General features: G+C 44.8%; 1 protein-coding gene across 2 annotated transcripts in view; it reads right to left on the minus strand.

Annotated features, from left to right (window-relative positions):
• Positions 1–20,940, minus strand: part of FARS2 (phenylalanyl-tRNA synthetase 2, mitochondrial) — a 616,855-nt gene that overhangs the window by 584,348 nt on the left and 11,567 nt on the right. For both annotated transcript variants that reach the window (XM_069730707.1, XM_069730708.1), the window contains one exon: positions 17,520–17,605. In XM_069730707.1, the coding sequence (XP_069586808.1) occupies positions 17,520–17,605 (86 nt within the window). The remainder of the gene's footprint in view (positions 1–17,519; positions 17,606–20,940) is intronic.

Raw genomic sequence — 20,940 nt, forward strand, 5'->3', positions numbered from 1 at the left:
CCGTGACGTCACGGCAGGTCCTTGTCGCACACCAGCCCTAGGACCGGAAGCTGCCGCTTGCAATGGAGCGGTCCCGGGAGCGTGGCGAGGAGCAGGAAAGGCAGCGGATGGTGAGTATAGCAGGTTTTTTTTTTTTTTATTATTATTTTTAACATTACATATTTTTACTATTGATGCTGCACAGGCAACATCAATAGTAAATAGTTGGGGACATACAGGGTTAATAGCAGCGGTAACGCAGTGTGTTACACCGCGGGCCGTTACCGCTGCCATTAACCCTGTGTGAGCGGTGAGTTGAGGGGATTATGGAGCGGGCGCCAGGCAGTGAGTGCAGGGGAGTAGGGGAGGCACTAATCGGACTGTGCCCGTCGCTGATTGGTCGCGGCAGCCATGACAGGCAGCTGCTGAGACCAATCAGCGAATGAATAACCGTGACAGAAGGACAGACAGACAGATGGAAGTGACCCTTAGACAATTATATAGTATGAGCCTTTTCAAGAGGACCACATTTTTCATGATGGAATGGACACACAATGTAATTATGGCTGCAAAGTGGAATAAAATATTTTTGTTTTTTTAATTTTTCTGTATGAGTTACTATCTGATAATACCCACTTTGACTTAACAAAAGTTAACTTATTAGGTGCCAATACTTTGAGTGCTAATATCTCCGCAACAGAGAGGCACATTTTTTTATATTTTGGTCTATGCTGACTTCAATAAACCAGCAGGAGTTTCACTATCTTAGGCTACTTTCACACTAGCGTTGTTTGACGCACGTCACAATGCGTCGTTTTGAAGAAAAAACGCATCCTGCAAAGTTGCCTGCAGGATGCGTTTTTTCTCCATAGACTTTCATTAGCGACGCATTGCGACACGTTGCATCCGTTGTGCGACGGATGCGACGTGTTTTTGCAGTCCGTCGGGACAAAAAAAAACGTGCTTGCAACGTTTTTTTGTCCTTCGGGTCCGCTTTTTCCGACCGCGCATGCGCGGCCGGAACTCCGCCCCCCCCCCTCCCCAAACCTTACAATGAGGTAGCGGATGCGTTGTAAAATTGCATCCGCTGCCCCCGTTGTGCTTTTACTTCACAGCATGCGTCGATACGTCGGCCCGACGCACTGCGACGGGCCCGTACCGACGCTAGTGTGAAAGTAACCTAAGTGTTTCTGCGTCTACCTGAGGAAGCAGCTAAGCGTGTCAACCCCTTACATCACATATTGAATGATTTCAATTTTATAACATTATATTTTTCTTAGCTGCTTTAACCTTATTCCATAATGGAAAGGTATCGATTCATTTTATAAATCCATATTGAATGGAGCTGGTTCTATTTTTATTGATACTGATCATTTTTGATAGATAAGGTTTGGTTGCTTTCGCCTTACTACTAGACATACATCACTCAGACTACTTTCACACATCAGGTTTTCAGTGTCAGGCTAAATCCGGCGAATGTTGGAAAAACTGAATCCGGCGCAGATTGTGAAAAACTGATGCGACGGATCCGTTTTTTTGACGGATCCCGCTAGCCTATCTAGATTACTGGACAAAAAAAAAATTTGGAGCATGCTCCGTTTAAAAAACCGGATCAGGCCGCCGGATCCGCCTTTTTCCGGTTATGGCACCTTCCGGCTCCCATAGGCTTCCATTCTAGCAAACAGCCGGAAGCGCCGAATCCGGCGCTTCAGGCTTTTTCGCCAGAGACAAAAAACGTTGCTGTGGACGTTTTTTCAAGAAACCGGAAGCGGCAGATTTGCCGGATCCTGCGAAAACCAGATGAAACGCAATGTCATCCGATGCAATTTGGCACTAATACAAGTCTATGGGAAAAAACCTGATCCGGTGGCAACATTCGCCTGATCCGGTTTTTTGAAAATTAGCCGGATTTAGCCTGACACTGAAAACCTGATGTGTGAAAGTAGCCTTACATTTCTAATACTTTATTGTGCGTTTATACACTAAGTGTATTGACGGTTACTTGTATATTCATTTTATCACCTTTATACTATTTATTTATGTTTACCAAACACCATATCGGATAGGATCCAGCTTACAACATAATAGTTTACTATATTTGGCTTCCTTAATCTCATCACTCCTGGGCGAGTTTCCGCTTTTTCCTTCTCTTCATTAACAGGGCTGTTAAAGGGAACCTGTCACCCCCAAAATCGAAGTTGAGCTAAGCCCACCAGCATCAGGGGCTTATCTACAGCATTCTGTAATGCTGTAGATAAGCCCCCGATGTATCCTAAAAGATAAGAAAAAGAGGTTAGATTATACTCACCCAGGGGCGGTCCCGGTCTGGTCCGATGGGCGTCACGGTCCGGTCCGGGGCCTCCCATCTTCATCAGACGTCCTCTTTTGGTCTTCACGCTGCAGCTCCGGCGCAGACGTACTTTGTCTGCCCTGTTGAGGGCAGAGCAAAGTACTACAGTGCGCAGGCGCCGGGCCTCTCTGACCTTTCCCAGCGCCTGCGCACTGCAGTACTTTGCTCTGCCCTCAACACGGCAAAGTACGCCTGCGCCGGAGCCGCAGCATGAAGACCAGAAGAGGACGTCATTCAAGGAAGATGGGAGGCCCCTGACCGGACCGCGATGCCCACCGGATCGGACCGCTGCCCAGGTGAGTATAATATAACCTTTTTTTCTCATCTTTTAGGATACATCGGGGGCTTATCTACAGCATTACAAAATGTTGTAGATAAGCCCCTGATGCCGGTGGGCTTAGCTCACCCTCGATTTCGGGGGTGACAGGTTCCCTTTAAAGGCGCATGAAGCCTAATTAAGTCAGCTGTCATATATTAGGAAAGATGTGGGCTCCGCGTGCTTGCAAGCCCACATCAAATTCAGGGACAAGATATATGACTGTCCCTGACATATATAAATGTATATCGTGAAGAGGTTAAAGCGAATCTGTCAGCAGGATTTCACACTCCAAACTATTCATATACACATGTAGCTTTTTACGAGACCAGTCCAGCAATACCTTTATATGGCCAGTGCTTTCTTTCATTATTGAGAGATCAGCCTTTCAATTTATATGCAAATGGGGCTGTACAACTATTTGTAGATCTGAAGCCTCTGTCACTCCAACTCTATTCTCCGCCCAGAGCCACCTCTTTCTGCTTAACTGACAGCTCCTTTGCCTGAAGTCACACATTATTGAGCTGTCAGTCAAGCAGAAACAGGTAATGCTGGCAGGAAACAGAGCTGGAGTGACAAAAGCTTCAGAGCTACAAATAGTTCTTCAGTCTTATTTTCATATCAATTCAAATGCCGATTTCTCAGTAACAGAGGAAGGGGCCGAACATGTAAAGGTATGGCCGGACTTGCCTTTGAAAGCGCTATATGCACATATAAATAGTTTGGGGGTGAAAACCTGCTGACAGTTTCCCTTAAATCTTATCTCATATTGGATGGGTATGGACATTTTAAAATTCCTTACTGGAAGGAGCGTGTTCTACTTCTATTGATACCATCAATGTTCCATAAGCAAATTGACCTCCCTATATTTCTAATCATTTATTTGAAGGGTTGTGTATCACATGTATCCCTGGCACAACTTACCATATTCTGTTCCTTTATTGGAAGGTTTTGCTTCTATTTTTTACAATTGTCACATATTAGTGATTTTTCCAATCCCTTTTCTAGAAGTGTTGGGCATAATTGTAATCATTTGCATTAGATATTTGAGGGCCAGTGCCTGGATCTAACAAGGCAATGTTCCCCTAAAAAATGGGATACTGAGTAATAGATTTACTAATTGTTGATCCTATACCATACTTTTTGGTGCTCTTCCACTTTCTTGATTTTAAAGCATTTTTTACTTGGCTTTTGTGCAATGTATGTGTTTCTACTGTAAGTGCAACCATTTATGTACAAATAAAGTATTGCAAATTGTCTCTTCAGAGAGGAAGAGAACTAGAACTCTAGTGCCACCTATTGGAAGTAGCAATCCTAACAGTCAATGTCAACCCTTTAACGAGCTTTGTCACACGACTTAGGATAAACGCCAAACCAGAATCTCAATTTGCAGACACTGTGTTTCGGGGTACTGCCCCTTGTCAGTGCAAAGCGGAGATCTGGTTTGGCTGATTGAGAGGCGTCTGACCGGGATCCAAGAAGTATCGTTTCTCCTCACGGAGAGTGACATGAGAAGCATGTCGAGGTGAGGAGACTTAAAGCCGGAGGAGCATTGCGGCTTTAAGTCTCCTCACCTCGACATGCTTATCATGTCACTCTCCGCAAGGAGAAACGATACTTCATGGATCCCAAATAAAGTATTGTACTTTTTGTTTCTTGTTGCAAATGGTGCGTTATTTCCTTTGTCTGAAGCTTATATTGTTCACACATACTGGGAGGTCTGTCATTATTTTGACACTTTGCATATGTAAGAAATTGCTGGTACATTTACTAAGATACACTCCTGAAGATCACCGATTGTTGGGTACCTAATAATTAACTAGCTGTTGGTGTACATGGAATGAAGACGAGATGGGACTGGCTACCATACATTATACCACCCCACACTGTAATTCTGGGATGACTGGTGTGACATTGCCTCGTAATTGCCTCTCTATGGCATTGCCTATGTGGTCTACAGACCAATTTTAAGCTATAATTGTGCTGAAGACAAAAGCAGGACTCCTTGCTGAAGAGGATCAACAAGACCATTCCAGCCTGTGGTCTCCATCTGGAGACCACAGCCACTGATGACCTGCAGAGCTCACACTTCTCCCAGAAGGAACATTTATGTCGGTTGTGGTCCGGGACGTGAGCATATGCTGATTTTTATTTTTTTTTTTTTACTTTGGGCAGTATTGTATTTAAAAAGGGGTTGGCCAAATAGTGGAAAACCCCTTTAATAAATAAGTCGACTTTGAAAAGTTTACACGCTCATGTATTCAAATCAGACATTATATATGTCACTTTAATCTCTATGGCACTTTAGGAATTTTTATACATAAATCCTAATGCAATCCTAATTCTTTTGGCAATGTTTGTTTGTGTTTGATTTCTCCTATTTACAGTTGCATCCTGCATTGAATTGTTGCATCAAAAAGGCTCAGTACATAAAGCTGAAATATCACATCTAAGGGCTGCTTTTTTTGGACTATGTTGTGATGGGTTTTCAAAAAAAGCCTTCACCCATCATCCATAATGACTTGTGCTGCTCTCAATTTTCATATACCGTATATACTCGAGTGTAAGCCGACCCGAGTATAAGTCGACCCCCCTAATTTTGCCACAAAAAACTGGGAAAACTTAATGACTCGAGTATAAGCCTAGGGTGGGAAATGCAGCAGCTACCGGTAAATGTCAAAAGTAAAAATAGATACCAATAAAAGTAAAATTAATTGAGACATCAGTAGGTTAAGTGTTTTTGAATATCCATATTGAATCAGGAGCCCCATATAATGCTCCATAAAGTTTATGATGGCCCCATAAGATGTTCCATATTAAAATATGCCCCATATAATCTTGCATAAAGGTTAATAATGGCCCCATAAGATGCTCCATAGACACATTTGCCCAATATAATGCTGCACAAATGTTGATTATGGCCCCATAAGATGTTCCATAAAGATAGTTGCCCCATACAGTGCTGCACAAACGTTGATTATGGTCCCATAAGATGCTCCATACAGACACTTGCCCCATATAGTGCTGCACAAACGTTAATTATGGCCCCATACAGACATTTGCCCCATATAGTGCTGCACAAACGTTAATTATGGCCCCATACAGACATTTGCCCCATATAGCGCTGCACAAACGTTGATTATGGCCCCATACAAACACTTGCCCCATATAGTGCTGCACAAACGTTATGGCCCCATAAGATGCTCCATACAGACACTTGCCCCATTTGCTGTTGCAGCGATAAAAAAAAAAAATGACACTCACCTCTCCGTCGCTCAGGCCCCCGGCACTTTCAATATTCACCTGACTTTGTTCCGCTGCCATTCTATCTTCAGCATCTTCTGCACTGAGGTTCAGGCAGAGGGCGTGCACTAACCACGTCACCACGCCCTCTGACCTGAGCGTCACTGCAGAAGATGCTGAAGATGGAGCGGCGGCTGGAACGAGGAGCAGGTGAATATCGCGCACAGCTGCGCTCCCCCTCTCCACTATACTCACTTGCTCCTAGTGCGGTGCAGACCCTGCTTCCCCGGCGCTGCTGCTGCTTCTTCCTGTAGTGAGCGGTCACCGTTACCGCTCATTACAGTAATGAATATGCGGCTCCACCCCTATGGGAGGTAGAGCCGCATATTCATTACTGTAATGAGCGGTACCATGTGACCGCTCAGTACAGGAAGAAGCTGGGGTGTCGGGCACCCAGGGACCTGCAAATACCATGCCAGGAGCAGGTGAGTATTATTAGACGGCCGCACTTCTACGGGTCCTGATGAAGCGCGGCAGCGCGAAACGGCCGTCATCCTTTCTGTCCACGTTCTCCCTGTTGTCACCTGCACATGTTCTAAATAAAGGATTGGTGTTTTTCAGGACCGGTGAGTGCACTTCTGCTTTTTCTTCATTTAGGACTTATACATTACTGAAACAGTACACCCGAGTGTCCTTTTACCAGGCATATACGGCACAGCAGCGGCAAGTAGCTGTGGAGATTTTGGGTTTTCAAACAGTAGTGGTGCCGTGCTATCTTTCTTCATTTTTCATATTATTAGACAGCCCCCGTTCCCCTCCCCCTGCCGACCCCTGGGTATGACTCGAGTATAAGCCAAGAGGGGGACTTTCAGCCCAAAAAAATGGGCTGAAAATCTCGGCTTATACTCAAGTATATACGGTATTTATGTTTCTATATATACAGGGTGGGCCATTTATATGGATACACCTAAATAAAATGGGAATGGTCGGTGATATCAACTTCCTGTTTGTAGCACATTAGTATATGGGAGGGGGAAAACTTTTCAAGATAGGTGGTGACCATCGCGGCCATTTTGAGGTCAGCCATTTTGGATCCAACTTTATTTTTTCCAATGGGAAGAGGGTCATGTGACACATCAAACGTATTGAGAATTTCACAACAAAAACAATGGTGTTCTTGGTTTTAACATAACGTTATTCTTTCATTAGTTATTTACAAGATTATGACGACTTATAAAATGTGTTTAAAGTGCTGCCCATTGTGTTAAATTGTCAATGCAACCCTCTTCTCCCACACTTGACAAACTGATAGCAACACCGCAGAAGAAATGCTAGCACTGACTTCCAGTGTCTGCTGTTTCAGATGCTAAACATCTTGTATCTTCACAGCATAGAAAATTGCCTTCAAATGACCCCAAAGATAAAAGTCTAAGGGGGACAGATCGGGAGACCTTGGTGGCCATTCAACTGGCCCAAGACGACCAATCCACTTTCCAGGAAACTGGAAAGCGCTAGACCCGGGGTTGGGGAAGAGTGAGTAGTTGCTCTGTATGTTATTTTACATAAATACAAGTGTTTGGGGTTCACTATTTTTTTAAGTGTAAAAGCCCTTTAAACTCTTCCCCCACATTGAATGGAACAGTGTGTCCTATTTTGCTATGTATTTCCACAAATGTATGTACTGATCCGTCCTAGTGATTATACAGGCGCAGGATCTGTGCCTGCACAATTGTAACTGTGAGCTTGGCTTAACTGATAGCAGAGTTCCTGCTGTAACAGCCCGGGCTGTTTCCTGCACTGCTCCTGCCTGTTTAAGCCTTTAAATAATGACCTCTGAGTCTGCCAGCCACGGTGGCCTGTTAGAACATGCCATAAGCTGGGTCTAAAAGGCGTTTTGTCAGTGTCACACTGACAGCTGTAATGCATTGCCATGCATGGGTATGGCAATGCATTACAGCAGGGATAAGGCAGATAAAAATTAAAGTACCATATGAGGACTAGGTAAAAAAAAAAAGGTTAACAAAACTAAGAAAAACATTACGCCAATAAATATTGAGATTTTATGTAAAAACAAAAAATACACATATTTGTTATCACAACTGGACAAAACATTAGATACAACCAGATCAAAAATTCTTATGTAAATAGAAATGATGTCCCTGAAAACGTCATCTTGACGGATGATTGAAAAAGCTAAGCTCTCAGAATATAGCAATACATAAACCAATATTTTATTCTATAAAAAAATCATAATAGAAAGTGATCAAAAATTATGTACCCCAAACGAGTATCAATAAAATCTTCAACTCGCCCATCAAAAAACACACCTTCACATAACTTTGTCAGTAAGAACATGGCAAAATTAAAGCTCTCAAAATATGATGATGCAAAAAAAATGTGTGTGGTACTAAGGAAATGTATAAAAAAAGACCTTTATAAATCTGGTACCGCTGTTATCATACGGATTTGAGGAATAAAGTAATCCTATCCTATTGTTAGCAGCCATTTTGTGGATGGGCCGTGTGCTTTTTCCTATTGCTAGCAGCCATTTTGTGGATGGCAAATGTAATTTTGGCGGTGGCCATTTTGTTGGTGAACATCCTAAGGCTACACACCACATCACCAAATCCTTGTTACCCAGTAATGACCACTAACGGCCAATACTACAGCGCAAAAGCGTATTTGTTTACAAACTGGCAAGCTCAAACAGATCTCTGCAGAGATGTAGTATACATCACTCTACAATACACTTTCCATAAAGCGAAAGCTCTAAATGGCTGCCAGCCAGCGCAAAAGTGTATTTGTTTACCTTTCCATAAAGCGAAAGCTCAAAATTGCTGCCAGCCAGCGCAAAAATGTATTTGTGTACCTTTTCATAAAGCGAACGCTCAAAATGGCTGCCAGCCAGCGCAAAAGCGTATTTGTTTACAAACTTGCAAGCTCAAACAGATCTCTGCAGAGATCTACAATACACATAAATTAGCATTGCTGCATGGCAGATGAAACAAACAGCACAAAGATATTACTAACTGTTGATAACTTGAAAGAGATGGAGGACGAAGACGTCGGTAGTATGCAGAGTTCTGGAATTCCAAACAGGATGCTCACGTGAGGCTCGTAGGTGGCGGAGGACGCACAAGTGATTGCAAAGGAGTAGAGTCGCGGTTTATATTTCGGAACGCAGCTACAGATGATCCCGCTGTGGCCTATCAGCGTTCACAGGGAGACGGCGTCACAGCCACTCATTTCCGCCCACAACCATTGTTCCTGCTGCAAGTTCCCTCCCAGGCCGTCGCGGCTGAGGGCGTCTCCTTTTGTAATGTAACACGCCTACCTGGCTAGAAGGAGACGCTGAGACGCCCCCTATGCTCGTTGCTGGCGTCGTTGCTTTTGATGTCAAACATGACGATACACGCCAAACTGACAACAAAATAAAGTTCTGGACTTCTAGCTCCAACCAGCGATGGCACAGCGGGATCCAGATCGCTGCTGCGTGTCAAACACAACGAGATCGCGATCCAGGACGCTGCAACGTCACGGATCGCTGTCGTTCTCGTTGCAAAGTTGCTGAGTGTGACGGTACCTTTAGTCTGGTCTATGATCCGGTGGTGTCAATGTTTTTAGACGAACACAAAAGCATAGTCCACCACTATTTTGTGCACCTCTCAAAAGACTGACACAACTGAACCGAGGCCAGGCGGAGATCAGAGGTACTCTGCTGCCTCATTATAGTGAATGGATACATCGGGTGGTTCATCTAAATCTGTATTTCGGAGATGTAGAAAGTCACCCCCGGAGAAAATGGTCAGTGAAGATTATAGAGTAAATGTGAACCTGGTATTAAAGGTGTTCCAAAAGCTTCATCTCAACCCACAAAACAAGCCCCCACTCAGTTCCATCATCTGTGAGCAGATATATAGGGGGTGTCCACATTACTGGTAGTTCAAAGGCTCTGGAAAAGAGACCTGGCTCTCCTAAAAGAAATCCAGCAGCATCTGCGCTCCCAAATCCTGAGCTACTTAGCCAACATGTTTGGAAACACTATAGCTAGGAGAGCCGACATAATTTACGGGGAGCATATCTTCACAACCATAACAATGGACAGAATGTATTGGGCACTACACTGGCATATTAGTAATTTTCACTATGCAACATCCAATGCAAGAAACACCCAAGGAGTTAAAGTCACCACTAAATCCGTAGATGAATTTCCAGATTCCCAGGGTGTATTTTACAAACTTGTACCATATATTGGGTATTTCCAAGTTCAGAACTTGTATATCAAATTATGGGGCCATTTTTGCCTATTTCTTATTGTGAAAATTTTAAATCTTTGTTGTAAACAAAATTTTAGTGGTAAAAATTTAATTATTCTTTCTTCACTGCCCAATGGTATTAAATTCTGTGAGGCACATGTGGTGTCAATATGATCACTGCAACCCTAGATGGATTCACTAAGGGATGTAGTTTAAAAAATGGGGTCTCTATGTTTTTTTTTTCCTGTTCTGGCACCTCAGGGGCTCTGCCAATGTGACATGGCACCCTCAAACCATTCCAGCAAAATCTTTACTCTAACATAGAGTTCCTTCCCTTCTGAGCTGTGCCTGAAAATAGAATTACTCTTACCGTTAATTCGGTTTCTAGGAACCTTCCACGACAGCGGTACTGGAAGATGTCTCCCCGCCCTAATGGGGGACAGGAAACACAAAGAGGTTAAATACCCTCCCCTTCCTGCCACCTCCAGTGTTTTTTCTGGACACAGTAGTATGTATAGTTACCACTCAAGTGCAGGAATCATCCAATAAAATCATCAGATAGGGAGGGAAATTAGTGCTGTCGTGCAAGGTTCCTAGAAACCGAATTAACGGTAAGAATAATTCTATTTTCTCCAGTCACCTTCCACGACAGCGGTACTGGAGTAGTACCAACAAATAATTTCTAGGGGGGGACAACCGCTTGCAGAACTGTTCTGCCGAAAGTTAAATCCCGGTTGAAATCAAGCCTGTAGTGCCTGGTGAACGTATGTACTGATGACCAGGTGGAGGCTCTGCAAATCTGCTCCGTAGAAGTGTCACCTCTCTCTGCCCATGATGTTGACACCGAACGTGTAGAATGGGCCTTCAGTGATGGAGGAGGTGGTAGATTCTGGGATGAGTATGCCAGAGATATGGCTTGTTTAATCCAGTTGGCGATAGTATTTTTCGTAGCCTTTCTGCCTTTGTTCTTCCCGGAGAGTTGAATGAAGAGATTTTGGTCAATCCTCCAACTCTCTGTTTGTGAAAGATAATGTAGAACCACTCTGCGGACATCCAGAGTGTGGAAGGACTCTTCTCTCACATTAGAAGGATCCTGGTAGAATGAGGGCAACACTATGTCCTGACCTCTATGAAAGTCTGATGTTACTTTAGGTAGGAAGGTAGGATCTAGACGAAGGATTATACTATCAGATGTTACCCTTAAGTAAGGCTCTTGTATGGATAGGGCATGTAGTTCTCCTATCCGTCTGGCAGAGGTAATAGCCACTAAAAAGACCGTTTTTAGGGTAAGAACCTTTAATGAAGTCTGAGATAAAGGTTCGAAAGGGTCCCGAGTTAGACTATTAAGGACCAAATTAAGGTCCCAAGGAGGAGTATTGTTGAGAACTCTGGGACGGATTCTACTTGCTGAAGTTACAAAACGCCTGATCCACCGATGTTTGGCTAGTTCCTGATCTAAATAGGAGCTAAGTGCTGAAATTTGTACCTTTAAGGTGTTAGGCTTAAGACCCAACTCTAGACCCCTCTGTAAGAAGTCCAGAATTTTGGCAATATTTGGATGAAATGGGTCTGGAATATCTGGAAGATACCACGATGAAAACTTCTTCCAGATTTTGGCATAAATGGCATTTGTTATGGGTTTTCTACTGTTCTGGAGAGTATGAATTACTCCATCTGAGAGACCTCTTGCCCTTAGTATCTCGGCCTCAGAAGCCATGCTGAAAGATTCAATCTGTGAAGGTTTGGATGCAGCAACGGTCCCTGATGAAGATTTTCCTTCTGAGGTAGACATACTGGACCTTCCTGAGCCATGTCTAACAGGGCGCTGTACCAACTCCTCCCTGGCCATGTTGGCGCGATTAGAATCATCGTAACTCGTTCCGATCGGATCTTCTGTAGAGTTTTTGATATCAATGGGATCGGAGGAAATGCATAAACAAGGTTGAACCTCCACGGGTGAGAGAACGCATCCATGCCCAGTGCTCTGTCTGTCATATTTAGGGAGAAATAAGTTCGCAGCTTGGCATTCTGACTGTTGGCAAAAAGGTCCACCTCTGGGATCCCCCATCTGGAAATCAGGAAGAGAAAGACCTCCTGGTCCAGACACCATTCCCCTGGATGTACATCCCTTCTGCTCAGGAAATCTGCCTGGGTATTGGCTGACCCCTTCAGATGAACTGCTGAGATAGAGAGGACGTGCCTCTCTGCCCAGAAAAAAATGTTTGAGGCTAAGGTTTTTAGTTTCCTGAATCTTGTGCCTCCTTGAAGACGAAGGTATGCTACCGTGGTCATATTGTCGGAATATATTCTGACATGGTGTCCTTGAACAATGGAGGATGCAGCTTTTAATGCTTCTTCCACCGCTTTCAGTTCTCTGAAGTTTGAAGAGCTTGCTCTGATGTCTGGGGCCCAGGTGCCCTGGAAATGGGTTCCCTCAACTATAGCTCCCCATCCCCTTTGACTGGCATCCGATGTTAGTGTCTTTAGCGGGATTTGATCCCAACTGACCCCCTGTTGGAGGTTTCGGAGCCGTAGCCACCATGTCAGGGATGCCTTGACATGATTGGGAAGGCAAATTCTCTTGGCGAGAGAACTCTGCTGTCCGTCCCAGGATGATAGGATGTGGGTTTGGAGGACTCTCGTGTGGGCTTGTGCCCAAGGTACCATCTGGATACAAGATGTTAGAGATCCCAGCATAGACATGGAATGTCGTAGAGTAGGAGCCTTCAGGGTTCTGAATGCTGTTATCTTCTGTACCAGATCGAGTTGACGTTCTCTGGGCAGAAAGGATCTTCTCGCCTCCGAGTCCAGAAGGACTCCTAGGAACTTCTTCCTCCTGGAGGGATGAAGGTCCGATTTCCCTAGATTTGGGATCCAACCCAACGACTTTAGGATTTCTAGAGATCTTGATAAGTTGTCCCTGAGGCGGGAGACTGAGGGAGCGACTGAGTAGATCGTCTAGATAGGGTACTATGCAGATCCCCTGAAGACGGATGAATATAATGGCTTATGTCATGATTTTTGTAAAGACTCTGGGAGCTGAGGCGATTCCGAAGGGAAGGGAGTTGAACTGGTAGTGTACCATCTCCCGATCCTGAGATATTGTGAATCTTAGGTACTTCCGGAATTCTGGATGGATTGGGACGTGGTAATAAGCGTCCCTCAGATCTGCTGTAGCCATCGCCCAGTCCTGTCCTATCAGAGGGATCGCTGTTTTGACCGACTCCATCTTGAACCTCCTGTAGGTTATTACTTGATTCAGGGGTTTCAAGTTGATTATTATTCGGTGCTTCCCCGAAGGCTTCTTGATCAGAAACAGGTGGGAATAGTGTTCTCTGCCAATTTCTTGATGAGGTACTGGGGAAATTACTCCTTCCTGGAGTAAGTTCTGGAGGCCGGAAAGGAATGCGCCCTGAGGGCTGAGACTCTGCAATGAGGTTATCCATATGTGATGAGGGGGAGGGCTCTCGAACTCTAATTTTAGTCCATTCTGAATAGTGTCGAGTACCCACTGGTTCGACGAAATGGACCTCCACTGGTTGATGAAGCTCGAGAGACGCCCCCCAAAGCCCTGGGAGTAGTCACTGTTTGTCCGGGGTCTGCTGGGACTGGGGAACCAGGATGTTCCTACCTTTCCCCCCTTTAGGATAGCTCCAGCGTCCTGATTTGCCTTTCCCTTTGAATTCCCGTTGGAAAGGTTGCTCCTTTGAGGGACAAAAAAAACGTTTCTTCGGATTTCTCTGTTCCGGAAGTGCTTTTTTCTTGTCCGTTGCTTTATCCAGAATATCATCCAGGGCCTGCCCGAACTGATAGCGGCCCTGAAAGGGAATGGCACAGAGCTTTGTTTTGGACGTTATATCCCCACTCCAAGACTTGAGCCATAGAGCTCTTCTGGCTAAGTTAGAGAGAACTGCCGATTTGGCAGCCACTCTTACGGACTCTGCCGAAGCATCGGCAAGGAAGCCCGTAGCTTTCTGGAGAAGCGGGAGAGAATCTAAGATTACTTCCCTAGATGTTCCCTGGGTAAGGTGGTCTTCCAGCGTGCGGAGCCAACGAAATAGGGATCTAGCCACGCAGGTGGACGCAATGTTTGTTTTAAGGAGATTGGTAGAAGTCTCCCACGATCTTCTTAGTAAACTCTCCATCTTGCGGTCCATAGGGTCTCTGAGTTGGGAAGAATCCTCGAAAAGGAGGGTTGTCTTTTTTGACACTCTAGAGACCTGCACGTCTACTTTAGGGGTATCCCACAGGGAGACGTCTCCATCGAGAGAAAAATGATTTTTAAGCTCAGAGGGAACAGTAAGACCCTTTTCGGGAGATTCCCATTCATGAAGGATGAGACTCTGTACATTCTCATGTATAGGGAACCCCTTTAATTTTTTAGGTTTTAACCCACCGAACATCTCATCTTGCACTGATGGCTTCTCCTCCTCCTCCTCGACACCCATTGTCCCCCTGACCATACTAATTAACTCCTGTATGTCCTCTGGAGGAAAAATAATATTTTTTACTCTCCTCTTTGGGGGTGGAAGTGGAGCCCTCATTCTCCCACAAATCCTCCGAGCCAGAGGAATGAAGTTCACCAGAATCTGAATCAGAAGTAACTGTTGCCATCTTCCTTTTTTTAGGAGGAGGTGGCGGAGGTAACAGAGACTGGGAAAGGGCCGATACTGAGGACGGAACTTCCTGTTTAATGAGGGATTTAATGCTCTCAAACAAGGATGGCTGTTCTGAGCGAATTATTTCATCAGTGCAGGGCTGGCACAGTCTCTTCTTGTAAGAGAAGGTAGCTTTGATGCACAAACACCACATTTTCGATCTTCCGATTTTGTCTTGGAAGATCTGTCCTTCCTAGGGGAAGAGGCCTTGCCTCCCTAAAAGAGAGAGAGAAGGGGGACTAAGTATATGCACCCTAAGGAATACAGGGATAGAGGGACCTTAACCCACTACTCACGGTAGGAGGGAGGACGCAGGGCTCGGCAGAAGCAGAGACAGATCTGACACCCTCCATGGTCAGTCAGTACTGAAGTCCAGTCAGTCAGACAGGGGGCCTTACCTGGAGGTGACTACCAGGGTTAAATACCGTGGAAGCTGCGTCCAATCTTGTGCTCCTCCTCCCGGTCCCAGGCGTAGGGGAAAGACCGCTATGCCGCCATCCAAACTGTAGTCCGACGCGCGTGCGTTCCACCGCTGCAACGCACATGCCGTGAACCGGAAGCTCGGGTACTTCCGGTTCACGCGTCCACCGTTTCCGGCCATGAGGAGAGGAGGAAATGCCGGGGAGCCGCGCGGGGACCCCGGCCGCACCACACCGCTCCGCTTTACTCCCGAAGGAGCGCAGGAGGAGCGGAGAAAGGGTCCCGAGTCCGCACAAAGTGGGGAGACGGGAGCAGCGCCGCAGGGAGGAGACACATCCCGACCCAGGCTGCCCGGCTAGGTAAGACCTGAGTGCTCCGATCGCCGGCCACGGCAGCACTACCACAGGACCTCTTCATGCCCCATAGGGGACAGGAAAAACACTGGAGGTGGCAGGAAGGGGAGAGTATTTAACCTCTTAGTGTTTCCTGTCCCCCATTAGGGCGGGGAGACATCCTCCAGTACCGCTGTCGTGGAAGGTGACTGGAGAAAAGTAGTTTCCAAATACATATGGGGTATCGGCATACTCAAGAGAAATTGTACAACAAATTATTGAGTCCAGTTTCTCCTTTAACCCTTGTGAAAATTTAAAATTTAGGGCTAAAGCACCATTTTAATTTTTGTAATTTTTCATTAATTTCATCCAATTTGCATTAATCCCTGTGAAGCACCTAAAGCGTTAACGTTTCTGAATTTGGTTTTGAATATGATGAGAAGGAAGATTTTAAAACGGGGTCTTGTTTGTGTGTTTTCTGTCACATAGGCTTCTCAAAGTCACTTCAAAAGTGAAAAGGTCCCTAAGAAAATAGGTTTCGTAATTTCATTGAAAAATTGCTGCTAAAACGTTTAACTCTTCTAACAACCAAAAAGCAAATGAAGCTGATGTAAAGTCGACAAGTGGCAAATGTTATTCTTAACTTCTCTGTACAGCATGACTATGCTGCAAAAATGTAAAGGTCAAAAATTGCAACATTTTATTTTTGGCCATTATTTTCGATATTTTCATACACACAATTCATATCAACCTGAAATTACAACCACCATGAAGTGCAATGTGTCACGAAAAAAAAACAATCTCAGAATCGCTGGGATATGAAGAATTTCAAAGATATTACCACAAAAAGTGACACTGGTCGGAATTTAAAACTTTGTCCTGGTCAGAGAGGTGAAAACAGGCTTTGGCAGGAAGGGGTCAACCTAAATATTTCCTACTTTTTGCACACAAGAATTGCTTTTAATCAGCAAAAAGTGTAGGGAATGTAAATGAATAGCTGTATTACATGATTCCACTTTTCACAGACACTAAATGGAGCCTACAAAAGAGCTGGAACCACCAACAACCCAGCTCTATGTTCCCAGAGGAGCAATGTGTGGCCTATAAGTCTCCGGACACTGGCATGTCACTCTCCATGTCACGTCTCCAGGAGAGACGTTACCCTAGATGTCAGCATTATGTACCTACACTAAGGTGAAGAACAGAGGCATAGGTAGCCAAGCAAGCTTTGCAATAAGTACAGTGTTCTATGGAGGTAAAAGGATGTGGATCTTAACAGATCAGACATTTTATGATATTCAAAACTGGTTTTCCCATACGTGTTAGTTATGAAAAAACTATTCTAGCCAATTCTATCCTGGTTTTCCTTTATTTGTAGTTCACCGTGCAGGAAAAATGACATTTAAGGCCGGTTTCACACATCCGACATTGCCTATTCAAGTATGGACCGCAACTCAACAGCCTATGAGGCCACTGAGATGGGATCAGTAGACCCGCGGCCCACCCAGACATCGCAAACCGGACAGTGAATGTATGCTATGTGAAAATACTGCCCTAGAGTTATTCTGTGGGTCAGTATCGGTTTTTATGTTTTACATTTTTTTTGTTTTTCTGTCAATGGAGCTAAATGCAGGATAAGCTGTATATTTTGTTTGGTGCCATGTTGCCGTACATGGGACTATTAATTCTTTTAATGGAGTTTACCTTTAATAGTGTTTAACGTGTGGGATAAGGAATGTGATATTTTAATCATATGGACAGTTATGGTCATAAGATACATGTTTGGAGATAGCAGATAATGATTGGAGTGATTCAGAGCCCCGATCTCCAGCAGTTGGACACCCACAACCTTCTGAAGAGGGGACAACTTCCAATGTTGAGAATACGGTACCTCTTTAAAAGTCGGCATGTTCTATAATACAAGTCACGAAAAGAAATAACAACTAAGTTCAGAAGATTCCTTACCAGAAATTCTGTTACTGACTGTGGAATACCATTTCCAGCAAGGCTGTGAGTTTTTCAGTATGGATCTCCTGACTTCAGAACAAGGCCTGAAACGCACCAAAGAAAGAATCAGCTCCATCTGCAATCATGTTCTATACCTGCACACATGCCCTGTAACTAGAGGGAGAGTGCGGCCTCATATAGGACAGCCCATACAGCCAGCCGTCAGAATCCGGGCCACAATATTCCCCTGCACTGAGTGCGGTATTGTGCAGATTACACACATACAAATATAGATTTTCTAATTTAGCTGCATGTATTTCACAGTTATTTCTCCAGCATGTGTATTCAGTTGTGACTGATTGTATAGTGATCCCACTGTACCACTTAGGCCTCATTCGTTCATGTTTAAACACATGTGAAAAAATGGTATTGGTGTCATCAGAGTGTCCGTTTTATCATTAGTGTATGGTCCGCATGTCATCAGTGTATGGTCCGTGTGTCCGTTTTTACCATCAGTGTATGGTCTGCATGTCATCAGTGTATGGCCAGCGTGTAATCAGTGTATGGCCCGCGTGTCATCAGTGTATGGTCCGCATGTCATCATCAGTGTATGGTCCGCGAGTCATCAGTGTATAATCCGCGTCTCATCAGTGTATGGTCCGCGTGTCATCAGTGTATGGTCAGCATGTCATCAGTGTATGGCCAGCGTGTAATCAGTGTATGGCCCGCGTGTCATCAGTGTATGGCCCGCGTGTCATCAGTGTATGGTCCGCATGTCATCAGTGTATGGTCAGCATGTCATCAGTGTATGGCCAGCATGTCATCAGTGTATGGCCAGCGTGTAATCAGTGTATGGCCAGCGTGTAATCAGTGTATGGCCCGCGTGTCATCAGTGTATGGTCCGCGTGTCATCAGTGTATGGTCAGCATGTCATCAGTGTATGGCCAGCATGTCATCAGTGTATGGCCAGCGTGTAATCAGTGTATGGTCCGCATGTCATCATCAGTGTATGGTCCGCGAGTCATCAGTGTATAATCCGCGTCTCATCAGTGTATGGTCCGCGTGTCATCAGTGTATGGTCCGCGTGTCATCAGTGTATGGTCCGCGTGTCATCATCAGTGTATGGTTCGTGTGTCATCAGTGTATGGTCCGCGTGTCATCAGTGTATGGTCCGCGTGTCATCAGTGTATGGTCCGCGTGTCATCAGTGTATGGTCCGCGTGTCATCATCAGTGTATGGTTCGCATGTCATCAGTGTATGGTCAGCGTGTCATCAGTGTATGGTCTGCGTGTCATCAGTGTATGGTCTGCGTGTCATCAGTGTATGGTCTGCGTGTCATCAGTGTATGGTCTGCGTGTCATCAGTGTATGGTCCGCGTGTCATCAGTGTATGGTCCGCATGTCATCAGTGTATGGTCCGCGTGTCATCATCAGTGCATGGTTCGCATGTCATCAGTGTATGGTCAGCGTGTCATCAGTGTATGGTCTGCGTGTCATCAGTGTATGGTCTGCGTGTCATCAGTGTATGGTCCGCGTGTCATCAGTGTATGGTCCGCGTGTCATCATCAGTGTATGGTTCGCATGTCATCAGTGTATGGTCAGCGTGTCATCAGTGTATGGTCTGCGTGTCATCAGTGTATGGTCTGCGTGTCATCAGTGTATGGTCCGCGTGTCATCAGTGTATGGTCCGCGTGTCATCAGTGTATGGTCCGCGTGTCATCAGTGTATGGTCCGCGTGTCATCAGTGTATGGTCCGCATGTCATCAGTGTATGGTCCGCATGTTATCAGTATATGGTCCGCATGTCATCAGTGTATGGTCGGCATGTCATGTCCGCATGTCATCAGTGTATGGTCCGCATGTTATCAGTATATGGTCCGCATGTCATCAGTGTATGGTCGGCATGTCATGTCCGCATGTCATCAGTGTATGGTCGGCGTGTCATGTCCGCATGTCATCAGTGTATGGTCGGCGTGTCATGTCCGCATGTCATCAGTGTATGGTCGGCGTGTCATGTCTGCATTTCATCAGTGTATAGTCGGCGTGTCATGTCCGCATGTCATCAGTGTATGGTCGGCGTGTCATGTCCGCATGTCATCAGTGTATGGTCGGCGTGTCATAAGTGTATGGTCCGTGTGTCCGTTTTTACCATCAATGTATGGTCCGCATGTCATCAGTATATGGTTGGCATGTCATAAGTGTATGGTCGGCTTGTCCGTGTTTACTATCAGTGTTTTTCAAAGATGCATAAAGAAATAAATGAATTATAAAGCTTCTCCTATCCATGTCCTGTACATGTTTTTCATAGACCCAAAGACTAGTTTAGGCCCTTTTCATAGCTACAGAAAAAAAAAAGGAAATGCCTCTGAAAGTTTTGCATGGACACACGGTCGATCAAAAAACAGACATGTGAATAGCATTATAGGCTATAATGGGTACAGTCCTGCTCATCGCAGCATAGTACATAATGTGGAATATCTCCTGAAAAAAAATGAATCACGTGAAACAGTTTTTCTTGTATAGAGCAATTCTGTTAAATACAAAAGAGCAAATGATAAACAACAATTTAAAACAAAACAATGGGAGGGGAAAAAAGAAAACCTAAAGCTTGTTATAACACTGGTATTGGCATTTTTTACATTAAATTAGTATGGAGACGCATAAATTACTATGGAGACGTGGTAAATCACAAATGAGAATCACCTCTGATTAATTGTCAGTGGCCATGTGACATGAATTAGCCAATGATGACTTCAGTGTTTTAAAACCCATATTGCAGGTACTATTCCTTTGTCACAATGGTGAAGGAGCTGTCTGACGACATCAGAACCGCTATTATTAGCAAACTCAAGACTTCCAAAGGGAAAAAGGACTTTTCCAAAGACCTTGGTATCCCAGTTTCAACAGAGCACAATGCCAAGCATGAAAAAGTCAAGAACCTCCCTGGACATAGCTGAAGGAGGAAAATTGACAAAAGATGTCTTCGAAGGTTGAGGCCAATGGTGTAAAAAAACACCACATCAAACCGCCAAAGACCTGAAGGCCAACGATCCTGGAACAGTCTCGAGTCATGGTTTCAAAAAGTACGATACGCCGCACACTAAACCACGCAGAGATTTGTGGGCAGAGACCAAGGAATGAACCATTGCTGAAGAAAAGATATAAAAAGGAACGACTGATCTTTGCCAAAGAGTACCTTGACAAACCACAATCCTTCTGGGAAAATGTTCTGTGGACAGATCAAACAAATACATAGTTCTTTGGTAATGCAGTGCAACAGTATGTTCACACAGCGCAATGAAGCTTTTAAGGAAATGAATACCGTACCAACAGTTAAGCATGGTGGAGGATCCATAACGCTGTGGTGTTGCTTTGCTGTGTCTGGTACTGGAGGCCCTGACCATATCACAGGAATCATGGAGTCAGAGAATTTTCAAGAGA

This window comes from Ranitomeya imitator, chromosome 6 (genome assembly GCF_032444005.1).
Source record: "Ranitomeya imitator isolate aRanImi1 chromosome 6, aRanImi1.pri, whole genome shotgun sequence".
In the NCBI taxonomy this organism is placed as follows: Eukaryota; Metazoa; Chordata; class Amphibia; order Anura; family Dendrobatidae; genus Ranitomeya; species Ranitomeya imitator.